At 37.1% G+C, this 25,350-nt stretch overlaps 1 protein-coding gene across 1 annotated transcript; it reads right to left on the bottom strand.

The window, feature by feature from the left end:
* Positions 1 to 620: 620 nt before the first annotated feature.
* Positions 621 to 14,893, bottom strand: LOC117423640 (myosin heavy chain, fast skeletal muscle-like). Its single transcript, XM_034039708.3, has 39 exons — positions 14,690 to 14,893; positions 14,467 to 14,610; positions 14,218 to 14,374; positions 14,064 to 14,091; positions 13,867 to 13,975; positions 13,690 to 13,782; positions 13,536 to 13,599; positions 13,346 to 13,444; positions 12,816 to 12,919; positions 12,017 to 12,155; positions 10,040 to 10,158; positions 9,788 to 9,937; positions 9,526 to 9,696; positions 9,108 to 9,417; positions 8,259 to 8,329; positions 7,942 to 8,029; positions 7,726 to 7,843; positions 7,510 to 7,633; positions 7,172 to 7,308; positions 6,833 to 7,088; positions 6,387 to 6,629; positions 6,121 to 6,297; positions 5,895 to 6,040; positions 5,716 to 5,806; positions 5,229 to 5,618; positions 5,019 to 5,145; positions 4,815 to 4,933; positions 4,501 to 4,697; positions 4,237 to 4,420; positions 3,976 to 4,141; positions 3,418 to 3,542; positions 3,035 to 3,343; positions 2,755 to 2,958; positions 2,539 to 2,664; positions 2,273 to 2,443; positions 2,087 to 2,191; positions 1,889 to 1,984; positions 1,541 to 1,675; positions 621 to 641 (listed from the first exon to the last, which is right to left on the bottom strand). Exons 1-39 carry the CDS (start codon positions 14,891 to 14,893, stop codon positions 621 to 623), a joined length of 5,817 nt encoding a protein of 1,938 aa, XP_033895599.2.
* Between the last annotated feature and the right edge of the window lie 10,457 nt (positions 14,894 to 25,350).

Genomic DNA, 25,350 nt, shown 5'->3' with positions numbered 1-25,350 from the left:
AGTGTAATGCTGGCTCCAGGGATCAGCTTATTTTGCCTCCCTGGCGCATCAGCACACACAACGGCTGCGATGCTGGCTCCGGGGATCAACCACAGTGCGGCCTCCCCAGCGCATCAGCATGACAACCGTCTGGATTGAGCTAAGTAGGGTACATCTCTGGGGTTTTCAAGTGGGCACCTTCCATCCTCAGTGTTTCGTCGACTAGCCCACGACACCTCAAGAGGGCTCGATGGTGATTCTGGCGTTTCAATATATTTTGACAAAGTACAACATAATTTGAACTTTGTGTGAGCAGGTTGTAAGAATCATTGTCAGACTGGTGTAGACTGGCTATAAAATCTAACATTAAACCATTTGGGTAAGTTGGTGCACTTGGCTCCTGTTCCATGAACATGTCTGTCAAAGATACACTACTCTCTAACAAGTTGTGTGGAGATATTCTGAAGATTTGAAGGATGTAGTTTACAAATATTTCACATGGGTTTAAGAAAAAAAGAAAACACACCACAAAGATGAAGAGAATATGCAAGGGAACTAATAGCGTGAACACAGGAGCTACACTACTTCAAACAGAAATTCATATTGTATGAATTTCCCTGGTTGCAAATCTTTTGGTTTCTTCACTCTTCTGCCTCTTTACCCTGTAAAACAAAACACACATACAGTATGCACTACTGTGCATAATAGAATACAAACTTGTATCTTTACATTGCAGACTTCCCTCTTTAAATAGTACACTAATCATGCTTTTACTGTAGGGGTAGAAAGCTGATTTTGGTAATAACAGATTACTGTTATTGACAGTGATGACTACAAATATTTTTTGAAGTATGAATAGCACATAACGTATCAAATCTAATAGTGTAGTCATTCCACAGGTATCCTGTATAGTTCTTTTGGCAATGTAATGTAATTTATCAAGTCCTTTAAGCATTAATGGATGACACAACAGGCATTACAAGCCCAAAGGCAATAGCCAAAATGAAGGTTTAAGTGAGTATCATGCTTTTAGAGGGCATCTACCTGTGGGATACTTGGAACCAAGTGGTTTAGAATATATTATTCTTAACATACCCTTTTTTACTTGCTCTTTTGTCTGCTGTTGAAATATCTCCAGATTTGGCCAAACATTTTACATTACCCTATAGAATTAACTCATTTTGCTTCATAAAGTCGAATGAAACCTACTGAATAATGTTACCTTAACATATTGAATTGCATACCACTTTGCAGTTTTCCATATACTTAAAGAAAAACTGACAATTGAAAAATGTGACATTTCGAATTCTAACATGAAATACTGTACTACTATTATGGCTTCTGGTAGACTTTTGCAATATCATTTTGTAGTTTCTTTGATTACATGATGTTAAATAAAATATAACAATTCTGTTTATATTGTTTTATGTTCCAATCCTAAAATTCTAGGGGATGCAAAACGTCTGACCATAGCTGTTGTGTTTAGCTTATGGGTGCAATTAACTAAAGAAAATAAATAGTTTTCATGAATTTTGTATTCAGACAGGTGTTTATTGCATACCTTTGAACCCAGCTCACGGCTCTTAGCCCTCAGCTTGTTGACCTGGGATTCAGCAATATCAGCACGTTCCTCAGCTTCCTCAAGCTCGTGATGCACCTTCCTGAACTTGGAAAGGTGGGTATTGGCTTGTTCCTCCTGAAAGGAAAATAAAAAATTTGGTCCAGAGAAGTGCAGTACAATAAAGTCCATATATCTGGAAAACCGCTTTCTCGGTTGAAATGAAATTAATATCATTATGCATTAACACGTTGTAAAAGAAAATGTAAATCAACTCACAGTTAAACTTCTTGACGTCATATATAATTGACTCTCAAGAAAAAAGTTATATTTCAAAGTTAAAGCACTTACAGCTTCCTCAGCCTGCCTCTTATAAGCTTTCACTTTCAGTTGCAGCTTGTCAACCAGGTCCTGGAGCCTGTGAACATTCTTATTGTCTTCTTCACACTGAAAGCATTAACATAAGTATATTACAAATAACCTACTGTGTGTTACTGATGCCTAAACCAAATACAGTTATACTGAAACTTTCAACAACTAGAGAATTACCTGGTAGGTGAGCTCCTTCACCCTTCTTTCATATTTCCGGACACCTTTAATGGCATCAGCACCACGTCTTTGCTCAGCTTCAAGTTCATTCTCCAGCTCACGCACCTAGGAATTATATCAGATGTTATCACAAGTTTCTTTTCCATATTTTGACAATTAAAGTATTTATCATCATGGTAAAGTTACCCGAGCTTCCAGTTTCTGGAGCTGTTTCTTTCCACCCTTCATGGCCAGCTGCTCAGCCTCTTCCAGATGGTGCTGGAGATCCTTCACAGTCACATCCAGGTTCTTCTTCATTCTCTCCAGGTGGGAGCTGGTGTCCTGTTCCTTCTTCAGCTCCTCTGCCATCATGGCTGCCTGAAATTAAACAAAACAGAAATATATAATATCTTTGTTTTTTTACTATCAGGTATGCATAGATACACAAGGCAGGTGATAACACTGTGACTCACATCAGTTATAGCTTTCTTGGCTTTTTCTTCTGCATTTCTTGCCTCCTGGATGGTGTCCTCTACTTCACCTTGAAGCTGACTAACGTCATTCTCAAGCTTCTTCTTTGTGTTGATGAGACTGGTATTCTGTAAAAGGTTGAGGTGCACAATGTAAGTGTCGGGTGATACATAACAAAAAAGGAGCACAAAAACTGATGATAAAGAAATGTAATCAACCTGAGAGTGCAGCAGCTGCACCCGCTCACTGGCATCAAGCAGCTCCTGCTCAGCCACCTTGCGGCCTCTCTCTGACTGTTCCAGAGCAGCCCTCAGCTCTTCAATTTCTGTCTGCATCAGGGTGTTCCTGCGTTCCACCATGGCGAGCTGCTCCTTCATGTCTTCCTGTCCACGGATAGCATCATCCAGCTGAAGTATGGCATCCTGGTTGGAAAAAAAAAAGTTTAATGGAAGAGCTACTTAACAGTTGACCTTAGTGTATGACAGAAATTCTCCATACCTTGAGTTGACCTTGGACGTTCCTGAGTTGTTTCTGAGCTTCAGCCGCTTGGCGGTTGGCATGGCTCAGCTGAATTTCCATTTCATTGAGATCTCCCTCCATCTTCTTCTTCAATCTTAAGGCATCATTCCTGCTCCTAATTTCAGAATCAAGGGTGCTCTGCATTGAGTCGATAATCCGCTGGCTGTTTCTCTTGATCAGATCAAGCTCTTCATCTTTCTCAGCAATCTTTCTGTCAACTTCAGATTTCACCTGGGTCAGTTCCAGCTGGATGCGAAGAATCTTTGACTCTTCATGTTCCAAAGATGCCTATTAATGAAATATTTGTGAATGTTTACAAATGTCACATGAAAACTTGATTTCTTATTTTTAAACATACATACCTCGGCTTCCTCCAAGGCAGTTTGAATTTCTATCTTTTCTGTTTCGGTTTGCTTCTTAGCCTTTTCCAGTTCATGGATAGTTTTTCCACTCTGACCAATCTGTTCAGTAAGATCTGATATTTCCTCTATAATAATAATAATAATAATAATAATAATAATAATAATAATAATAATAATAATAATAATAATAATGTTGTTTTAAAAGGCAGAACCGTTGTTCAATAATGTAGCTCCAGCTATTGCATTGGTATATGGGGGATGGGTGTAGAGACCACAACTGCGTCAATTAATTTACATCGTTTTGGGGGTTTTGTTCAGTAGACTACATGAGAGGGGCATCGAAGAAAAAGACAAATAGTAACAGTTTCAAGCAAAGGCTCTACTAAAGGCAAAGACATATATGTTTCACACTTATAGTTGTTCTGAACTAATGGTGTTAATAGGACAAAGTACCATTTTAGGGTCAGTTCCAAGCAGGATAACACATTGTAATTGAAATATGTTTAATAATCATAATGTGTATGATATTGAAAAGTTTATGATCTGGTTGAAACTCACGCTGTAAGTTCTTGTTCTCCCGTTTAAAGGTTTCCAGTTGATCTAAAGCTTCTTCGTATGAATTCTTCAGCTTGAAAAGCTCAGTGCTTAGAGAACGAGCCTCTTTCAGAGCAGCTTCCAGCTCGGCCTGGCTTTCTTCATACTTCTGCTTCCAGTCTGCAAGAACCTGGAATATTTCATTTTTAATGATGTGGGGTAAACTGAGAAGTTGTGAACTCACCAACTAGGCAAGACAAGATTTAATTTATGACTTTTGTATACCTTGTCAAAGTTCCTCTGCTTCTTGTCAAGAGCTGCAGCCTGGGCATTTGCTCTTTCTACATCAATCATGAGGTCTTCAACTTCACCCTGTAGCCTTTGCTTGGTTTTTTCCAGCGAGGAACACTTTGAGTTCACTGCCTCAATGTGTTCCTCAGCATCTTGCAGGCGTTGTGCCAGCTTTTTCCTGTGTAAATTTTTCATGGTTAGAGAAAGATTTAAGAATTAAAATGTATATACAGGTGTAAGTAAACTGTGGTTAATTACTTTGCTTCTTCAAGCTCCTCCGTGCGCTGGATCGCATCAGTTTCATATTTGGTTCTCCACTGAGCCACTTCGCTATTAGCCTTGGACATCCCCCGCTGCAGCTCAGCCTTGGCTTCCTGCTCCTCCTCATATTGCTCCCTAAGCAGGTCACAGTCATGGCGGGCTGATTGTAAACTGTGAGCCAGGGCAGTCTTGGCCTTTAAAATATTACCATAATAATAAAAATGACTGAAGCATTACATATTTTATTAGAAGAACGTCACTTCATAGTAATTATAGATATTCGAGATGTATCATGAAAATTACAATATTACTTTTGTTTCTTCTTCCAGTTGCCTCTTAAGCATCTCAACTTGCTGAGTGAAAGCCTGTTTTCCCCTTGTTAACTGGGAAACCAAAGCTTCTCTCTCATCTAGTTGACGAGATAATTCACCTAAAAAAAGATATTCAGTTTATTTTAAAATATTCTTGTCATTTCAGTACATAAAATGATATAATGCTGTTAGTAAAACACATACCATTCTCTGTGTGAAGTCTTGCTCTTTGAGCACTAAGGTCATTCATCTGACGAACATTGTCATCATTCTTTGATTTTGTTTCACTGAGTTGGTCTTCCAGCGTACGACACATCTTCTCCAGGTTAGCCTTTCAATAAAACATGAAAAATAATTACTATGAACAAAATGTTATATTGATGTGTACAGAGTATGCTTTTTCTCTTTTTTTACCTTGGACTTAGATACAGCTTCCATGTTGCTAGACAGGTCATCCACTTCCATTTTAAATTCACTCTTTTCCTTCTCCAGCTTCTGTTTCACACGCTGAAGGTTGTCGATCTGTTCTCCAAGCTCAGCCACGCTGTCTGCCTGCTTCTTGCGAAGAGCAGCAGTAGTAGCTTCATGCTGCAGAGTAGACTCCTCAAGATCACGGCGCATTTTCTGGAATTCAGCTTCACGTTTCTTGTTCATTTCAATCTGTGCTGAAGTTGCACCACCAGCTTCCTCAAGCCTTTCACTGATCTCTTCAAGTTCCCTGGAAAGATCAGCTCTTTGCTTCTCAACTTTGGCCCGAGCTGCACGTTCCGCCTCAATCTCTTCTTCAAGCTCTTCAATACGAGCCTAGAAAATGGAAAAGTAGTAGATGGAATAAAACAAAACAAAAAAATAATAATAAAACCAATTTTTTTCTGAAAAAAATTGTGATTTTCAGTAATACCTGTAGCTCTTTAATCTTTTTTTGCATTTGGGCCCCTAACACCTGTTCATCTTCAATTTTTCCAAGAAGCTGACTTATTTCAAAGTCCTTTCTGTCAAATGAAAAATAAATGGTAAAGGTTCCTAGTTCATTTACATTTACTTCAAATATGTATTTCAGATATATGTTAAAAATCGTACTTCTTTATCTTCTCATCTGCTTGCTGCTTCTCATTCTCCAGGTCCATTATGGTTTCCTGGGCGAGTTTCAAATCCCCCTCCAGCTTTCTTTTGGCTCTCTCAAGGTCCATACGAAGTTTCTTTTCTTGCTCCAATGAACCTTCAAGCTACACAAAATGCAAAAATACATTAATTTGATACAATGAGAAAAAAAACGTATAGCGGTTGTATTGTAAACTGGACTTACATCATCAACTTGCTGTTCAAGCTTAGACTTTGCTTTAGTCAGAGTGTTGACTTTGTCCTCCTCTGCTTGCAGATCATCAAGGGTCTGTTGATGTGCCTCTTGGAGGGCTTTCTTCTCCTTGGTTAATCTTGCAATGATTTCATCAAGTGAAGCCATTTCTTCAGTAAGATTTTTAACCTATATGAAAGTTTCAAGCATATACAAATAACTTCCACTGCAGTGCATCGTATTACATTTCATGGCATACAATTTGTTAAAAACCTAACCTTATTTTCAGTGGCATGTTTCTCCTTCTCAACTTTGGCCAGTGTAAGCTCTAGGTCATCAATATCTTTCTTAAGCTCAGAGCACTCATCTTCCAGTTTCCTCTTCTTGGCAGTCAGTTCAGAATTCATTTCCTCCTCATCTTCCAGTCTCTCCACTATCTCCTTAACTTTGGCCTCAAGCTGAATTTTGCTTTTGATCAGTCCTTCACATCTTTCCTCAGCATCAGCAAGACCTTCAGATTCCTGTAAAGATGTTGTTACCATTTTACTGTAAGCATAATGAAATGTTTATCCAATACAGGTCAACAAAATGTGTGCAGTAATAAGACATTTGGCAAATCCTGAACCAGGAGACTAGTTCCTCACATCTACTGAATGCTGTGTTCACCAAAATAGAAAAATAAAAGGATTATACTAAAAAGCTATAATACAAAATGTATGCTTACAGACTGGACTTGTAACATCAGGTCGTTCTTTTCCTGCATCAGAGAAACCATTTTCTGCTCAAGCTCCTTCCTCTTTGCTTCTGACTTGGCTAGATCTTCTTTGCACTTGGCAAATTCTTCCTTCATGTTGGCAAATTCCTTTTCAGTTTCTGCGCTCTTCAGGAGCGGCTTGATCTTGAAGTACAGCTTCATCCATGGCCAGTGTTTCACATTCATGAATGAGCGGATGTTGTATTGGATGGTGAAAATGGACTCTCTAAAAACAGAAATGACACTTCAATGAAAGTGTTTGGTACATATAATATACATATTTTACTATTAGAAAAAAACATTATTCACCTCCTTTCCATCATCTTTTGGAATTCCACTCTCATCAGAAAACCCCGGCATTGGGCTTGAGTACAAGTGATGAGTTTTGCCAGTTTGTCATCTCGCATCTCCTCCAGGGTACCCAGCAGCCCAGCTTTAAAGAACACCTGTAATCAGGAGATGCATGGTAAAGGATGATGCAGTACAAGCGTAGTACAAAGTGCCGTCCATAATTCCTTATGTAACATGGTTGTCTCAATCATGTTGCAGTATTACAATGCATTCCTCATTTGTTTTATTATTGTAATGTGATTTATTTAAAATGAAAGGTAAATGTACATTTCAATGCTGTACATTTCCATGTTTACCTTGGTGTGTCCAAACTTATACTGAGTGTGATCAACATCGATCGATCCCAAAAGCTTCTCGGATGCTTTTTTGCTGTCAATGAACTGGCCTTCAGGGATGGCGCTTGCATTTAATACTTTGTATCTATTATAGTAAAGAGTATTTTATTATACAGTGTGCTTTCAAAAGGTTTTTTGAGAAATGCAAAAGTATTTAAAGGAGAACATTATGAATACCTTTGCTTGAAGTCACCATAGAGGATTCTGCTTGGGAATCCCTTTCTGCAGATTCTGATGCCTTCCAGCACACCATTACACCTCAGCTGGTGGATAACTAAATGGTTTTCCATAGCACCTAGAATTGCAATCAATTGTTAAAAAAAATACAAATCATATTGTATTTGAAGAGTGTGCTATCTTACTACAGTATATCGTTGTATCTCTATTAGTTACCTGGTGTCTTTGTTTCATTGGGAATTAAGCATCGCACAAAGTGTGGATGAGTACTTCTCAAGTTGGACATCAGTTTGTTTAAGTTCTCCTGTTAGGATAGATGATTTACTAGTTTTATCTTACAAACTACCACAATACTTCAAGATTTACTCTGAAAGTTCTAAAGTTCCATGAGTTTGTGTTAAAATTTAAGAAAACTAGTATTATTTGGGAGCCATGCATGACTTGCCTTCTTATATGATTTTTACAGTGACTTTGCCTGTGCTAAAGATTCATACTTTCCCAAAAGGAGAAAGAAGGGAAGTTAAAGAACTTACTCTGAAGAGTGCAGACACCGTTTGGAAGGAAGCACCCTTCTTCTTGCTACCCTTCTTTGCAGCACTGGATTCTGCAGACAAAGCAGGTCGATTCACTGGCAATTCATATCTTAATCATGTCTGGATGCCTGGGTTCTAATCCAGTTCAAATCCCAGACGAAATGGGTGTAGTGGTCTTACTGTAACTATCACTAAACCAGCCCACAATCCGACCCATTCGCTGTCTTGCTTGACAGGCACAGGACTGACTAGCAAGCAGTGCTCACTGTGTCGGGAGCACATTCACAAGCATCATATTAAAAGAATGTAGCTATGGCCAATAGTTTTGCATCACCTAGAATTTTAGGAATGAGACATTTTTTTTTTAAACTATATGAACTTATTTTAGATCTTTTATTAAACATCATGTAATTCAAGAAACTACAAAATTATATTACAAAAGTCTACCAGAAGCCATAATAGTAGTACAGTATTTCATATTAGATTTTGAAATGTCACATTTTTTAATTCAAAGTATATGGAAAACTACAAAGCGGTATGTAATTCAATATGTTAATGTAACATTATTCAGCAGGTTTCATTCTACTTTTTATGAAGCACAATGTGCTAATTCTATAGGGTGAGGCAAAAAATGTTGCCATAGCTGTACATGAAATGAATTAAACACTTTTGATGCTCAAACAGCAAAATCTGCTGTGCCCTTGCACTTTTATTACAACAAAAATATCCATGTACTTAACTAGACTTCAGGGATACAAAAAAGTGAACTACTTAAATTTAAGTATATTTTCTGGAAATGTGATCTGTGATTTATATATAACAACCAAATAAAAACAATAAATACAATACCTGCATCAGCTGCAGCATAGCTGGCATACAGAGTTCCCAACAGTTTCAGCGAAGCTTTCTGGTACAGCTGAATAACAGTTTCATTCAGTGGGTCCTTGTTCTTCTCCAGCCAGCCAGTGATGTTGTAATCCACAGTCCCAGCATAGTGCACCAGGGAGAAGTGGGCCTCAGCCTTGCCTTTGATAGGCTTGGGTTTCTGGAAGCAGCTGCTTTTACCGAGATGCTGGTCATACAGCTTGGCCTTGAAGGAGGTGTCTGAAGCCTTGGGGAACATGCACTCCTCTTCAAGGATGGAGTAAATACCCATTGGCTAGTAGATACAACAGTATATAAGACAGCAGATGAGTGTGCTGTATGTGCAGAAAATACATCATGTACAGTGGATGTGCATGCATTTCCCAATATTTGAATTGTATACCTTTTCAATAAGCTCAATGCAAGCTGCCAAGTCCATACCAAAGTCAATAAATTCCCATTGAATTCCTTCCTTTTTGTACTCCTCTTGTTCCAGCACAAACATGTGATGGTTGAAAAACTGTTGCAGTTTCTCATTGGTGAAGTTGATGCACAGCTGTTCCAAGCTATTGAGCTAAATATTATAGAAGCAAAATGTTGGCAAATTGTGTTAAAAAAATTATATATCTCTGGGTAATCTGAAAATTAGGAAAAGAGATACTTACATCGAAAATCTCAAAACCTGCAATATCCAGGACACCAATGTAGAATTGTCTGGGCTGTTTAGTATCCAGCATCTGGTTAATACGGATGACCATCCACGAGAACATTTTCTCATAGACCGATTTAGCCAGAGCACCAACAGCATTATTTACCTAATAAGATAAAATATGTTGTATTGTTTCATTTAAAATTAAATAAGATGTATGCAGTGAAATGTACAATCTGGGCATGTGGTTTGCGTGTAAACACATTACCTGCTGAACAGTCTGCCCCTTGGTCACATACTCATTCCCCACTTTCACTCTCGGGTAGCACAAAGCTTTGAGCAAGTCTGACGAGTTGAGTCCCATTAGGTAAGCAATTTTATCAGCAACTGAAACAGAAAATACTGTATTAGAATTATATGCAGCTGTGATCTGGAAAGGTAGGATGACTGAGGTTTTGTTTGAAATTAATTTGATCCCAGTAGAGTTAAACTACAGTATGATATTTTGTTTGCATGATTTTAAAGAATAAACAGACTTTTATTTATTAAATATAAAAACACAGCATGAATAGTACTGCAATCACTAATACAATGTTTCCATAATGGGTACAGTGCCATGCGAAAGTATTCGGCCCCCTTGAACTTTGCGACCTTTTGCCACATTTCAGGCTTCAAACATAAAGATATGAAACTGTAATTTTTTGTGAAGAATCAACAACAAGTGGGACACAATCATGAAGTGGAACGAAATTTATTGGATATTTCAAACTTTTTTAACAAATAAAAAACTGAAAAATTGGAAAGTTATTCAGCCCCTTTACTTTCAGTGCAGCAAACTCTCTCCAGAAGTTCAGTGAGGATCTCTGAATGATCCAATGTTGACCTAAATGACTAATGATGATAAATAGAATCCACCTGTGTGTAATCAAGTCTCCGTATAAATGCACCTGCACTGTGATAGTCTCAGAGGTCCGTTTAAAGCGCAGAGAGCATCATGAAGAACAAGGAACACACCAGGCAGGTCCGAGATACTGTTGTGGAGAAGTTTAAAGCCGGATTTGGATACAAAAAGATTTCCCAAGCTTTAAACATCCCAAGGAGCACTGTGCAAGCGATAATATTGAAATGGAAGGAGTATCAGACCACTGCAAATCTACCAAGACCTGGCCGTCCCTCTAAACTTTCAGCTCATACAAGGAGAAGACTGATCAGAGATGCAGCCAAGAGGCCCATGATCACTCTGGATGAACTGCAGAGATCTACAGCTGAGGTGGGAGACTCTGTCCATAGGACAACAATCAGTCGTATACTGCACAAATCTGGCCTTTATGGAAGAGTGGCAAGAAGAAAGCCATTTCTTAAAGATATCCATAAAAAGTGTTGTTTACAGTTTGCCACAAGCCACCTGGGAGACACACCAAACATGTGGAAGAAGGTGCTCTGGTCAGATGAAACCAAAATCGAACTTTTTGGCAACAATGCAAAACGTTATGTTTGGCGTAAAAGCAACACAGCTCATCACCCTGAACACACCATCCCCACTGTCAAACATGGTGGTGGCAGCATCATGGTTTGGGCCTGCTTTTCTTCAGCAGGGACAGGGAAGATGGTTAAAATTGATGGGAAGATGGATGGAGCCAAATACAGGACCATTCTGGAAGAAAACCTGATGGAGTCTGCAAAAGACCTGAGACTGGGACGGAGATTTGTCTTCCAACAAGACAATGATCCAAAACATAAAGCAAAATCTACAATGGAATGGTTCACAAATAAACATATCCAGGTGTTAGAATGGCCAAGTCAAAGTCCAGACCTGAATCCAATCGAGAATCTGTGGAAAGAACTGAAAACTGCTGTTCACAAATGCTCTCCATCCAACCTCACTGAGCTTGAGCTGTTTTGCAAGGAGGAATGGGCAAAAATTTCAGTCTCTCGATCTGCAAAACTGATAGAGACATACCCCAAGCGACTTACAGCTGTAATCGCAGCAAAAGGTGGCGCTACAAAGTATTAACTTAAGGGGGCTGAATAATTTTGCACGCCCAATTTTTCAGTTTTTTATTTGTTAAAAAAGTTTGAAATATCCAATAAATTTCGTTCCACTTCATGATTGTGTCCCACTTGTTGTTGATTCTTCACAAAAAATTACAGTTTCATATCTTTATGTTTGAAGCCTGAAATGTGGCAAAAGGTCGCAAAGTTCAAGGGGGTCGAATACTTTCGCAAGGCACTGTATGTAAGTTACCTTCAGTGCCATCTGGTTCAGCCTGCTCCTCACGTTGCTTCTGCTTGAACTTCATGTTACCGTAGTGCAACACAGCACCAGTTAGCTTGTAGATGTTCACCTTTTCTTCAGCAGTGAATCCCAGAATATCAATGGCAGCCTTCATTCCAAAAAACAAACACGTGATTTAGATCAATAGTTTAGATGATTTTGGTGACCTTGAGACATATTTTCAAGCCCCTTACCCCAGTGCTTACACGACTGAATAGGATAAGTGGTGTTATTTGTTATGCTTGTCTCAAATTCTTGGTTATAAAAAAAACACAGTTAGTTTTTTTTTAATATTATATTTAGTAATATGAGCATTCTTCTAAAAATCAACATATTGTATCAGGGAACTGATTCCAGCATTTCCAACATTCCCTGTGTTTTGATTTGATTGATTTTAGTTTGCAATGGCTACTGTTGAGATAGGGGTTACAGCAACAGAAAACAGTTCTTTATATGAAGAATTACGTTTATATGAAACATTAAAACATTTAAATGTACCATGAAGCTTAGTTCCTTCGTAATCAATAAAGTTGGATAAGTGTACAATCAGCACTACTTAAAAGATTTACAAAATGAGTGTTATAACCATGTAATTAAACATGTCACCAATATGGTGCTTTATTACTACCTTATTAATGGGTAATAAGAACCATTTAGGATGTTCATAGCTACACATATTAACAGATAAGCTATGCATTATTAAATGGTATGCAAGCCCTAAAGTAAAGTGTTAAAAGATGGTAAATTGCAGCCCATCAATATTGCATACGTCTGTGGCCATTAACTCCTCACGGTCATCAATACTGGTTACAGTGATCTCTCCTTGGCTGACAAAAGGGAAATCATATGGGTTGGTGGTGATAAGAAGAATTTCTGGGGGGGGAAATAAAATAAAATAAAACATCACAGGAAAACGATCACACTTTCTTTGGAAGCTCACAATGCAGAGCTCCCAGTAAATTTTTCAGCGTTCCAGTGGAAATGTGTGGTTTCTTATGGCAACATGTGTGTTTTGTCAAGAAAGTTTCTGTTATTTTTGAAAATAACTACGGGTTTGAACTATCATTACCCGTTTGTCCTATCGGGTGACGGCTGTCTGTAAACATAGTCATCCCAGTAACACCCAGGAGTCTTGTTGGTAAAGGGGTGCAAAATTATTCCCCTATTTTTTTCTAACGTATAGTCTAGTGGTTCGCAATAAGTGTGCATACATTGGCTACCTGGGGATTTTCCAATTTCAGTAAAATAAACAAGTTCATTTAATCAACAAATTAATAATATGATTCTGTATTCTCTTACCAATAAGTTCTGGCTTGTGGTTAGTCATAACTTGATAAAATATATGGTAGCTTCTTTCAGCTGACAGCTGGAACGTTACTCTGGACTTTTCCAGTAAATCTGCAAAGAATCAGAATTTGAGTAAAACTTTGTGAAGATGGATACAGAAGTAAAGGGATTCTGTATTAATGCAAAGAATAACTAAACTTACAGGTCTCAATGTCAGCGGAAGCCAGTTTTCCTGAACTTGCAAAGTGAATTCTGATGAATTTACCCTGAATTGAAGGGGGTGGGAAAAGTATGTGTGTAATATAATATAAAATAATAAATAACATTAAAAAAAAAAAGTTTAAAAAAACACTTACAAAGCGAGATGAGTTGTCGTTTCTCACTGTTTTGGCATTACCAAAAGCTTCCAGCAGGGGGTTAGCTTGAATGATTTGATCCTCAAGGGTCCCCTATATTACACAGAGAAATATGTATGAAGATCGGATCTGGTACAACTGTGATACATACTGTGTGAATGCCAGACATTTCCCTACCTTCATTTTGCTAGAACTCTCTTTCTTTTTGTCACCAGAAACTGCGATTGTCGCAAAGTACTGGATGACACGTTTTGTGTTCACGGTCTTTCCTGCACCGGATTCTCCGCTGAGTGAAAATAAACCAACAGCAAAGCATTAGCAGATGTTATTTTTTTTTTTCTGATTTTAATAAAAACAATTGTCGTGTTACTTACGTAATCAAGATCGACTGGTTTTCACGATCTGTAAAAAAAAAAAAAAAAAAGTTTTAGAAATACACCATACAAACTCATTTGTTCACACAATAGACGTTGTATTGAAATACATACCAGTTAGCATATTATGTGCCAGTTAACATACAGTACGTACCAGTAAGCATGAACTGATAGGCATTGTCAGAGATGGAGAAAATGTGTGGGGGGGCCTCCTGCCGCTTTTTGCCTCTGTAGGCATTCACCACCGATGGGTCGTACACTGGAAGCCACTTGTAAGGGTTCACAGTCACACAGAACAGCCCAGAGTACGTCTGGAATTAGAAAATATAATACAAGTAATTAATCATAGTAAAAACCAGTACCATCTACAATAGGGTGTTTACTATCTTTGTAGCAAACTTACATAAATCATCCATGCACTATAACGCTCTTTGAGGTTATACAGCACAGTTGCTTCACTGAGGTGGGTCATCATGGCCATGTCCTCAATTTTATCATACTTAGGAGGGTTCATAGGGAAGACTTGGTCTTCCTTAACGATTATAGTCTGAAATCAAAACGGACAGGAGTTAGCAGCATTGATGTACGTAGTAAGCAGCGGTTTTTGGTACTGTTCTGTCACTTACTTGCCCAGCTTCAGTTTTTACGGTGGCTTTGCCCCCTTCTTTACTTTGGATAACACCTTTTACGTAGAGCTCTGTAGGGTGTATTACGTAACAGGCGCTTTTGGCATCAAAGGGTTTGTTTTGCGCCTCGATTCTCTCCCTCTCTGGTTTTCTGAGGTACATGGCAGCCTCCCCAAACACTGCCATTTCCGCGTCGGCACTCATGGTGACGGTTCACTGCTGGATTAAATTACATAGAAAAATAAATGAAATGGCTAATGGCAGTGATATAACATCTGGAAATAGCAGGTTATATGCCTGCTGGGTTAGAGCAATCCATGTCCATTTGTTTTAGGTTGGTTTTGTTTATCAAAAGTGTTTTCTGTCCAGGCAGAATTTTAAAGGTTCCCTTAATCTCAAGGCGCTGAAAGCAGATTCGCCAGAAGGCAGTTTTAAATGTTTAGTAAAAGCTAAAATGTGTGTGTATTTCAGTTCCTTAAAAAATAAAAGTGTGTGTGTGTGGGGGGGGGGGGGGGGGGGGGTTGGGGGGGGGGGGTAGCTGCGGAAAGGAATATCTACTAGAAACTGTCCTCAGGACATCAGATGATTCTAGGGCATTTGCCAAGCACTCCTACCTTTCACTTCCCAAGCTCGGCACCTCTCAGGCATCAACCCACCCTGACCCTCACCCAACCCTAACCTTAAGCAACCCCATTCCCTAAAACCTAACCCTAACCCGCATAAAATGTACATTGGCTATCCTGTTGGTAATCTAATCTTTTAAAAGTTAATTTCTAGTTGGAAGAAAAATATATGTGATCTTGATCAACGTTTTGTTTATATAAATCCCGTACCTTTCTTGACGTCACACCCCGGAAGCTGACGATTCAATTCAGTTGTGCTGCAAAAGAACAAGGAACAGGTGCTATCAGTTTATTTTGGCCCTCCAGGAAATGAAACATCCACTAGAAGAACTGTTTATTCCGCCCATTTAACAAATCATCGCCAGTTACTCAAGTAAGGATCTTTATAAACTACAACAGTTGCAAAGTAGACTGGACTACAGTACCGTATTCTAACTTTAAGTTTACAATCGCTCTCAGAATAGTCATATCGTTGTCCCCACCTGTAATGTTAACACAGTTATATAGTTTTTGTTAATGTGTAGTAACTATCTAGTTACTAAATATCAAAACAATCACCATTTCCTTTCTGCCTAGTACCATTCATCATTGGGATTTGCTTACCACTAGATGCTCAGTCTGTCATTGAAGGGGAAGAGTCAGTGGCCATGCTTTTATAAAGATCATGCTCGCAGCTCTGTGAAATCTTTTGCTATATTTGGTTATTGGACTTAGTAAACTCGTAAAAGATATCACTTGACATTTTGGTTTTGGCGTTCATGGGTTCAAGCTTCTCGATGCATGTGGTCATCATCTAGACGGGTTAAAAATCTTGTCATAAATCCAAAGCACTGGGATCATTTTGGATCACTGCTATTTTTTTGTAACGCTGCATTGCCCTTGATCACTAAAACGTTAATGCATCGCAACAATACTGTTCAATCTGCATCTAAATATAGGCCGACCTTTTAAGACGTTTTGGCAAGAATTACTGTTTCTTTAGATATTGGTATCAAATAAGAGGGCATACATCTTTAAATATACCCTTACAACAACGAAACACTATAGCGTGTTTAAACATTTAACGAAGGCTAAAGGAAACATTTTAACAGTTCGTGTGGGTAAGGCTATTTCAAGTCAAATAATCTAAGGCAGTTCATGGAATTTTGGCACAACATATGACGTTAAGTAAAGCGTTTGCATTGTCACATTGACTTTGATTGTCCAATATCATTCAACTAGCCTAATACAGTAATAAAACTAGTATTTTGATAGAGATAGCATGCATTTGCATAATAGTTCGATTTGCATAATGAAATACACAATAGGAAACGTACAATTTGGAATTCTTCATGACATGTGTACAGCTCCTTGAATTTTAGGATTGAGAAATAAATAAATAAATAAATAAATAAATAAATAAATAAATAATAATAATAATAATAATAATAATAATAATAATAATAATAATAATACCGATATGAATATAATTTAACATCATAATCAAAGAAACTACAAACTGATATCGCAAAAGTCTACCGGAAGCCATAATAGTAGTACCATATTTCCTGTTAGGTTTCGAAATGTCAGATTTATCAATTTTTGTCAGTTTTTTGTTAAGTATATGGACAACTACAAAGCGGTATTTAATTCAATATGTTAAGGTAGCATTATACAACGGGTTTCATTGGACTTTATGAAACAAAATTAGTTAATTCTGTAGGGTGATGCTAAGCTTTTGGCCATAGCTGCATGTAGTTTTATAGCTATTGTAATTATGCAACGGGTTTGTTGTTACTTTTACAAATAAGGATTAATTCTGTGATTAAAATTTGTGTTGCATTTAGAAATATATTAGGATGGAGTGAGTAATCATAAATCAAAGCAATATGACCAGTGCTTAATTTGTGGAGAGCCATAGACAGTTGGTACCTCTGGGCTTGCCGGGGCGGAGCCCCCGAAGCTCGTTAGTTATGAAAGTTAAAAATCTCATAAAAGGCTTTCTTTTTAAATTCACAACACAGTTGTATCAAGTCTGAAAGTTCTTGAGTGCGCGCTAAAGGGAGACAGTCCGCTGCCACGTTTGTAGCCTACTTTAAATTACTTTACGATTTCAGCTTGAGTGTCTTTAAGTAAGATGACACTGGCTGCAACTCTATTGTCGTTTTTTATACATAAATAAGCTTACTTGATTTGAAAAACTTCACGAATGATACAAACAACTTCTTTCAGTACTTGGTTTGATTAAATGAGTAGTATTCAACAAAATGTGAAAGCTGAACATTAATTTCAAAAAAGAACAACGTAAATTTTTTAATGAAAAAAAAATAGTGTAGCCTACTTCAATAGGAACATTAGCCTGCTATGTTATATTAAACCAAAACAATACAAATAGTAACGATCTGGTTCTCTCTTGCCTTTTTCAATGAATATTATTTAATTAATAGAGAATAAAAACATACTAAGATAACAACTAGCTAGCCTAAGTTTAATTAATCTTTTTTATAGTCTACCAGCGGCTACTGTTACATACACAGCGCTGATAATAGAGCAGACCGTGGGGCAAGCCAATGATAGTGTTGGTGTGCGTATTTATTTATTTATTTATTTATTTATTTATTTATTTATTTATTAATCAATGTCGTCTTTCTGGAGTCCGCTGAATACCTTTTAATTTGTTTGTTTTTTAAACCATTTAAATGCAAAACCATACCAAAACATGTATACAGGCTTTTTTTTTTAATTATTTGTCCTGCGGCTGCCTTTAATTTAAGTCTTCTGCACGTATTACTACTTTGTATATGATGTAGAATACGTGATTGTAAACATCTAAAACTGCTACGTACAATACACTTTCAAATAAACGTGTTATGATTTTGAATGTGCGGTTTTTAAGAACGATATTATTGTCATTGCTTGAGCCCCGGTACCTCTTTCTTTAGCACTGAATATGACTCATTAAGATGTTAGTAATGGTGCATCAGTGGAAATGGAATTCGCTGGTTGCTGTCCAAGGTGCTGAAAATGTTTCAGTTACATATTGGACACCAACTAGTTTTCAGAAAATTACACATTCTGGGTTTTGGATAGGAGTGTGATGGCTGTTGCCATAATAGCAGGACAATTTCAGCGCGGCTATGTAACAGGCTTCTTTTTGTGGAATAATGTCTTGAATCACGATCAAGATGCATAAGGAATGTTATGAAACTGCACCCTCACGTTTGACTGAACCTGCTATAGTTTACCAAACGACGCTGACTCTATGTTGGAGACAGAATTGCATCACATTGAGAATCTCTTTCGGGATTTATTTGTAGGTGGTGAAGATTTTATGAAATTCCACAATTCACCGCTTACACGTTCACTGGGGAAAAGGTAGAGAACTGAAGAAGTCAGCCAAGATAATAGAAACCAGAGGTTTATTTATTTATTTATTTATTTATTTATTTATTTATTTATTTGCAGTTACATTTTTCCCCCAAAGTCCTTTCTATGTCTCGTAATAGCAGTAATTGACAACGCAATGTAACCGCAAGCTTCACAGAATATACCATGGCTTTCAGAACGAATCACTCTATATAAGGCTGTTCTTTCTCATACTTGTGGAGATAGAAGCAACTTCTCCAAATGCTAAGTGCAGTTTCAATACAATTAAATATATAAAAAGAAATTAAGAAATTAACCACTTAGTCTGCTTAATTTCTGAAGTAAATGTATTTGAACATTGACCACTAGGGGTGTGTAGCTGTAATTTCTGTCCCCTCTGAAACTTTGATTTTGTACCATTGCCTCACAGTTAGCTACAGAGGGGTTTACAGTTGCACAACCTAGTGTCCATTTCTAAAACACACTCATTTCAGAAATTCAGCTTAAAAAAGAGAATTCCAGCAGCAGACCTTATCGGCGAAAAAGGGCTGGTAAATAATGATCTAAGCAGAAACAGAAATGTAGAATTCTACAAAAGATACAGAATTGGATATGAAACAGGCAAGAGAGTTAACGGATTGTTTACATTTGATTGGAGTCACAGAGTTTGTTAAGCATTCCCTCAGTCGTTTATACAGAACACCATTATATATTACAGGTATAAACAGTTATTTTGCAGATGTTTCAGTACTTCGGCAGCATGGTGATTTGCATGGCTCAGCTGAATTTCCATCTCATTCAGATCACTTTCTGTTTTATTCTTCAGTCTCAGGGCATCATTTCTGCTCCTGGTTTCAGCATCCAGTGTGCTCTGCAGGGAATTCATGGTACTCTGGTGATTCCTCTTGAGCTGGTCAAGCTCTTCATCTGTTTCAGCCATCTTTCTGTCAACTTCTGATTTCACTTTTTTAAGCTCAAGCTGGATGTCAAGGATCTTAGCTTCCTCATGCTCCAAAGATGACTTTAAAAAGTCCCAGAATGTGCAGTTACAGCCAACATACTGCATTGCACACTGTTATTAAAGGAGCTTAATTTGCATTATCACTAGCCCCCTTTCTTATAGTGCTAAGTAACAACCTGTCATCTAAAGTGTTGTCTTTGATATATCTGCATAAACCAAAGTATAAAATAAAAGCAAAAAACTAAAGATATTCAACAGAAGAGGAGCCAGTGATTATGTTGATAGTGCCAACAGGAGGTCAAAAATGGACTGTCTGACCATGGGTTACAGTTCTTAAATGTAGCAGACAACCCATTTTGATGATTTTTCTTATTTCACACACAATGAGTAATATTTCAACTGTGATCGGTCTATTGCAAATAAAGCTTGAAACCAATTTATATAAAACACCATAAAAGGTAATTTACTACAGTAAATATAAATACACTAGAAAGCAGCACAGAAGTACTGTTTCTCAAGCTCGCCTCTAATGTACTATATATACACACTATAGTGTGTGTGTGTGTGTGTGAAAGGGTCTACCAGTATTAGATTATCCTCAATATTGATATGCAAAATGATTTTATTTAGATGTTATCTATTGTATAACTGCATTTACTTTAACTGTAGTGAAAGAGATCACCTGCATCAGATCACTTCTTTCTTCAGTCCCTGGCAGCACCCTCAGGGTTTAAAGTGACGATGATACAAGACCAACAGGGCATGGTCAGAATCCTGCTCCAGCCAGGTTGCCCATCTTTGGCTGAATTAAGAATAAAACAACCAGGGGGTCTTCAGCATGACATTTTTCACCCTATAGAATTAACTAATTTTGCTTCATGAAGTCCAATTAAACTTGAATTACATACCGCGTTTGTAGTTTTCAATATACTTAACAAAAAACTGACAGAAGTTGAAAAATGTGAAAAAAAGTGTTTAATTCATTTCATGTACAGCTATGGCAACATTTTTTGCCTCACCCTATAGAATTAGCACATTGTGCTTCATAAAAAGTAGAATGAAACCTGCTGAATAATGTTACATTAACATATTGAATTACATACCGCTTTGTAGTTTTCCATATACTTTGAATTAAAAAATGTGACATTTCGAAATCTAACATGAAATACTGTACTACTATTATGGCTTCTGGTAGACTTGCAATATCATTTTGCAGTCGCTCTGATTAAATTATGTTAAATAAAAGATCTAAATTATGTTCATATCATTTATTTTTTATTTTTTATTATGTCTCAATCCTAAAATTCTATGTGATGCTAAACTTTTGGCCATAGCTATAAATGTTATACATCTCTGCGCTTACCATAATTGATCAATTTTCTTATACACTTATTTTGCATATGCACACCCCACATACATAGTTCATGCACCTATTTCTAAACTCTGAAATTATTTATTTGTTGTATTTTCTGTAGTAATGTGTGCAGAAATATGGATCTTGCTTAGGCACAAACAACCTTGAAGGATAAATACCGCAAGTATTCTTTTGAGCACTATGGACACTTCTTGACATTTTGTCTAAATCCTTGACCCTGAACCTTGAATGCCATGACCATGAACTCCCTGCGTCTGTTTTTCTCTTCTTGTTTGAGAGAACTACCTCATTGGGAAAAGACTTTGGCTGAAAACCAAACAGGCAGACTTGATACTTGGTATGAAGGCTAAGACCTTTCTTAAGTGCCAGGGGAAAGTTTCTGACATACCAATAACTCTGAGAATAAAACAATGCTAGCCACTCTCTAGCGTCTGTTAACCCTTTGACATCTAACTTGATTTAATTTGCTCTGCTGCTTTTTATTAGATAAGTTTAACCAACAGCTATTGCTCATCTTATGTTCAAAAGAGAGTCGCTAATGAAGGACGGCATTTATTGCCCATCTTGGAATATGTGCAAAAGACTTAAGCTATACTAATGTGGTGCAACATTGAATATCATAAATATTTGTGGCTACCCAGTCGCATTTAGTTCATGAATATGTGGGCTACCACTGCACTTGATGATTAGAAATAAGGGCTGTATGATAGCACAGAACTGCTTGTATTTTCTTGTATTAATTAAAGTGAATGCATGGCACATTCAGTGTATGAAGAGATAACAAGTGGATACAATCCGAGTGAAAGTCAAGGATGTTAGACTAGCAAGGGAGACTGTCATGCGTCGTCTGGTTAAAGCTTAAGGCACGACTTAAGAATTCACTTTGTAAGAATGGTGGTCAAAATATTGATAAAAATGACTATGAGAACCACATCAGTGATCTTTTGTAAGGTGTGACCTGAAATAGGAGTCAATGAAAAAAACCAAGCGCTGATTTATAACCCACGCTATTTCCCTTACTGTTTTAATTGAAAAAACCTTTAGTGTCAAAATGATACACAGAACATTCTAATTTGTTGTACTGAATTTAACTTCACTTCAGCTTTAGTTTTTTTTAGCATGGATGTGCTTGAATGTGAAATGTGTAATAAAAGGGGAGTTGTGACAATTATGATATATATTTCTCAGATGTTGTGCAGTGATTTCTAGTGCAAATAGCTCAAATCATACATTACAAGCACCAAGAATCCGTGTAGAACTGTACAGACTTCTGATACACATAATTGAAATACTTACTACACAACAGAAAAACAATATGCAATGTAATCAAATGTAATAGTATTCGACACCTTCATCAGCTGTAAAGGTAACAGAATCCACAGTTGTATATAGAATTAATTTAATCTGCCAGCATAAAATGAACTGTGAAGCAATAATTGTATGCTGGTCTTCTGATAGAGAAAAAACCTTTTTCAGCTTGGTTATTCACAGTACAGTACCATATCTAATTTATAGTTTTTATTGCAACTAAATCTTGAAAGTGAATTTCAGGTTGTTTGTTCTGTATACAGTTTACATCCCCTGAACTAATCTGCTTAATATAACTTTTACCATTATATTTTAGCATTAGGTGTTCAATAGACGTAAGGATAGATGCAATAAATAAAATATAGCACCCTTTTAATTTATTTCCTTGCTCTATGGCAACATTGAATACAATTTAGATTTACCGTGTTAAGATATATAACTATTTTGATAGTTTTGAATTTGCTAATGTTGTGACATGCCCTTGTATGCCTGCACGTTTCTTTGAATAGTGCCAAAGAATAGAGATTTGTATTTCATTTTTATTTTATCCTAAGTAATAATGCAAGGACAATGTACACCCGACTGTTAGAAAGCTGCAAATGCATTGATATTTCTGGGTGACAATAACAGCGTTACATCAACATATAAAAAGAAAGGATTGGTTCTTGTCTAAACAAGTTGTTTTTATTTATTTTATTTTTCATGCAAAGAAGTGAACATTTAATAGCCTGTTTATAACTGTATAACACTGAAGAATATTAAGAACTGCAGTTTATAAGAAAATAACATATAACCTTATTTTACATTTATATGGCTTTCCATGGTGACAAACCTGGGATCTCTCTGGACTGGAGTAAACAAGCAACATTCCTAGGGTTTGTTCTTGAGTATGAGTTCCCCAAGCAGAATTGTGAAGCTGGTTGGAAGGGGGCTGTCCAGACTTCTGAGGCCAACACACCTGCAGCAGCTGTCAAACACTTGAAGGGAATAGCTTGGATACCTTTGTGAGAATATCCCCAGAATATCATGCTACATAGGCATCTTTCCAACCTCCATCCACTGTGAAGTAAAGCAGCCCTCTTGACTACACAAACACTGTAGTCAAGGGCAGGACGAAGGCATAAACACTCACACTACAGACACACACAGATTCCCTCCATACAGAAAATATAAGTGATAGGGGCAGGTTACAATAGAAACTATTTCAATGGTTCACGTTGAGGAATGGAGAAGACGGGGTGACTTAATAGAAAAATAATAAGAGTAAAAACTAACTTATTGTTTTGTAATGCTTATCACACGTGCAGTGTCTCAGGGAAGAAATACTTTTTATCTGTTGACCATAAACAAAGACACCATGGGCTATATATATATAACTATTAACGATGCAAGCTTACGTCAGTGTCAACTTTGATAAATCTGGCCTCAAATGCCGTAGAGGCTAGTAACAGCTGCTTCACTTGTTTGTTCATATGATTTTCTACATGTACACACCTGGTTTTACACCGATAAGCACTAATATTGGACAACCTTACCTGAGTTAACATTAGGTAGTCCAAGCTCTAACCGGAGGTTCAGCCAATAAAATAATATAATTTTAGCTAGAATGCGATGTTGAACCTAAAAAAGACCAAAAAGGTTCCATAGAAAGATACTACCCATAGGGACAATACAGTATGGAGGATAACGTATCATTGAAGCACACATACCTCTGCTCAAGAACTTTTCAGATGCAGACACTCCCCACTTGGATCACACCCTCCTGTGTTAAGTTTAAGAACTTCTCCTAAATATAATTTTATGAGGATTAGCACAAAGATTGCAGAATGTAAAAAAATAAATAAAAATACATTGCAACAGTTTCTAGTTCTAGAGTTCCAGTTTAATGTTTTCATAACCTTCAAGTTTCATTTCTTTATATACTGTAGCTCAGTCTTTTTGAAATATATATAAAAATAAATTCTTATTCATGTCAAAAATATAAATTATAGCGGGTCCCCAGTGGCTCATCTACGAAAAGCACCACCATTTAAAAAGTGCCACTATTTTCCTGGCACATGGTATGTCTTTGATTCCAATTAGCTAGTGGAGAGGCTTTCACATTCTGTATTACTTTTCTCCGTCAATTCAACAAAGTTCATGTTTTTTCGATGTACCAATGGTGCATAGTTTAGGTATCGCCTGTACATTTACATATGCTTTTCCATTCTAAGGGTAAGCAACTTTGGCCCTGGAGTTCCATTTCAGTTTTTAGAATTCCATGCTTAGGATCTGGCCAGGGGTTTAATTTGTTCAATTAAATAATTAAAGAGATTGTCTGAACAACGACCTGGACTGCCATTGTCTGCTACTTATATGGATACTTATAGATCTCTGTAGAAACATCCAGGACAATGTCCTGGAATATCAGTTTGTAACAAAAAACAGCACTCTACCTTGATCAAACAGTTAAAGAATATGCCAACAGCTGACAAAATATTATTTAGTAAAGACATATCTAATTTATATAGTATGCAAATAGAACGCTTGGAGAGGACTTAATATACCTTACCATCATCATAATAATCCACTTTGGTTTTAATTTGTATCATGATAGTATCATGAAAGTATCTCCGACTTTAAACTTAGGATCATCAGGATGTACAAGAATATGAATCAGATTCTAAACACTTCTACAATGCGTAACAAATATATTAGATTACAAAAATGTCGCTCTCCATACTCAGGCAGTAACCTAGACAAACTTCTTCAGGCTTATGTGTGAATGTCATTTCAGTTTCAGATTATTAAATGTGCTAAATAAAGCACAAGTGTCAAATGACTCACCTGTCACAAGGAAATATTGTATGACAAGTGGCTTTTCACTGCTGGCAGCATTTCTATGAATACAAATTCTAAGGTGTTTGATCGACTGTGGCAGTATATTGTTCTTATTCTTTTAAAGCCCTAATGTATGCTAGAATTGTCAGGGATTTAACAGCTTTGTGTTAATGGTCACTTTTGGGTTTGATTTGACGAACATCAAAAATGAAATTAAACTAAAACAGTG

Source organism: Acipenser ruthenus, chromosome 17, assembly GCF_902713425.1.
Source record: "Acipenser ruthenus chromosome 17, fAciRut3.2 maternal haplotype, whole genome shotgun sequence".
In the NCBI taxonomy this organism is placed as follows: Eukaryota; Metazoa; Chordata; class Actinopteri; order Acipenseriformes; family Acipenseridae; genus Acipenser; species Acipenser ruthenus.
Note: the sequence above shows the minus strand (reverse complement) of the source record. Positions and strands in the feature narration are given on the sequence as shown.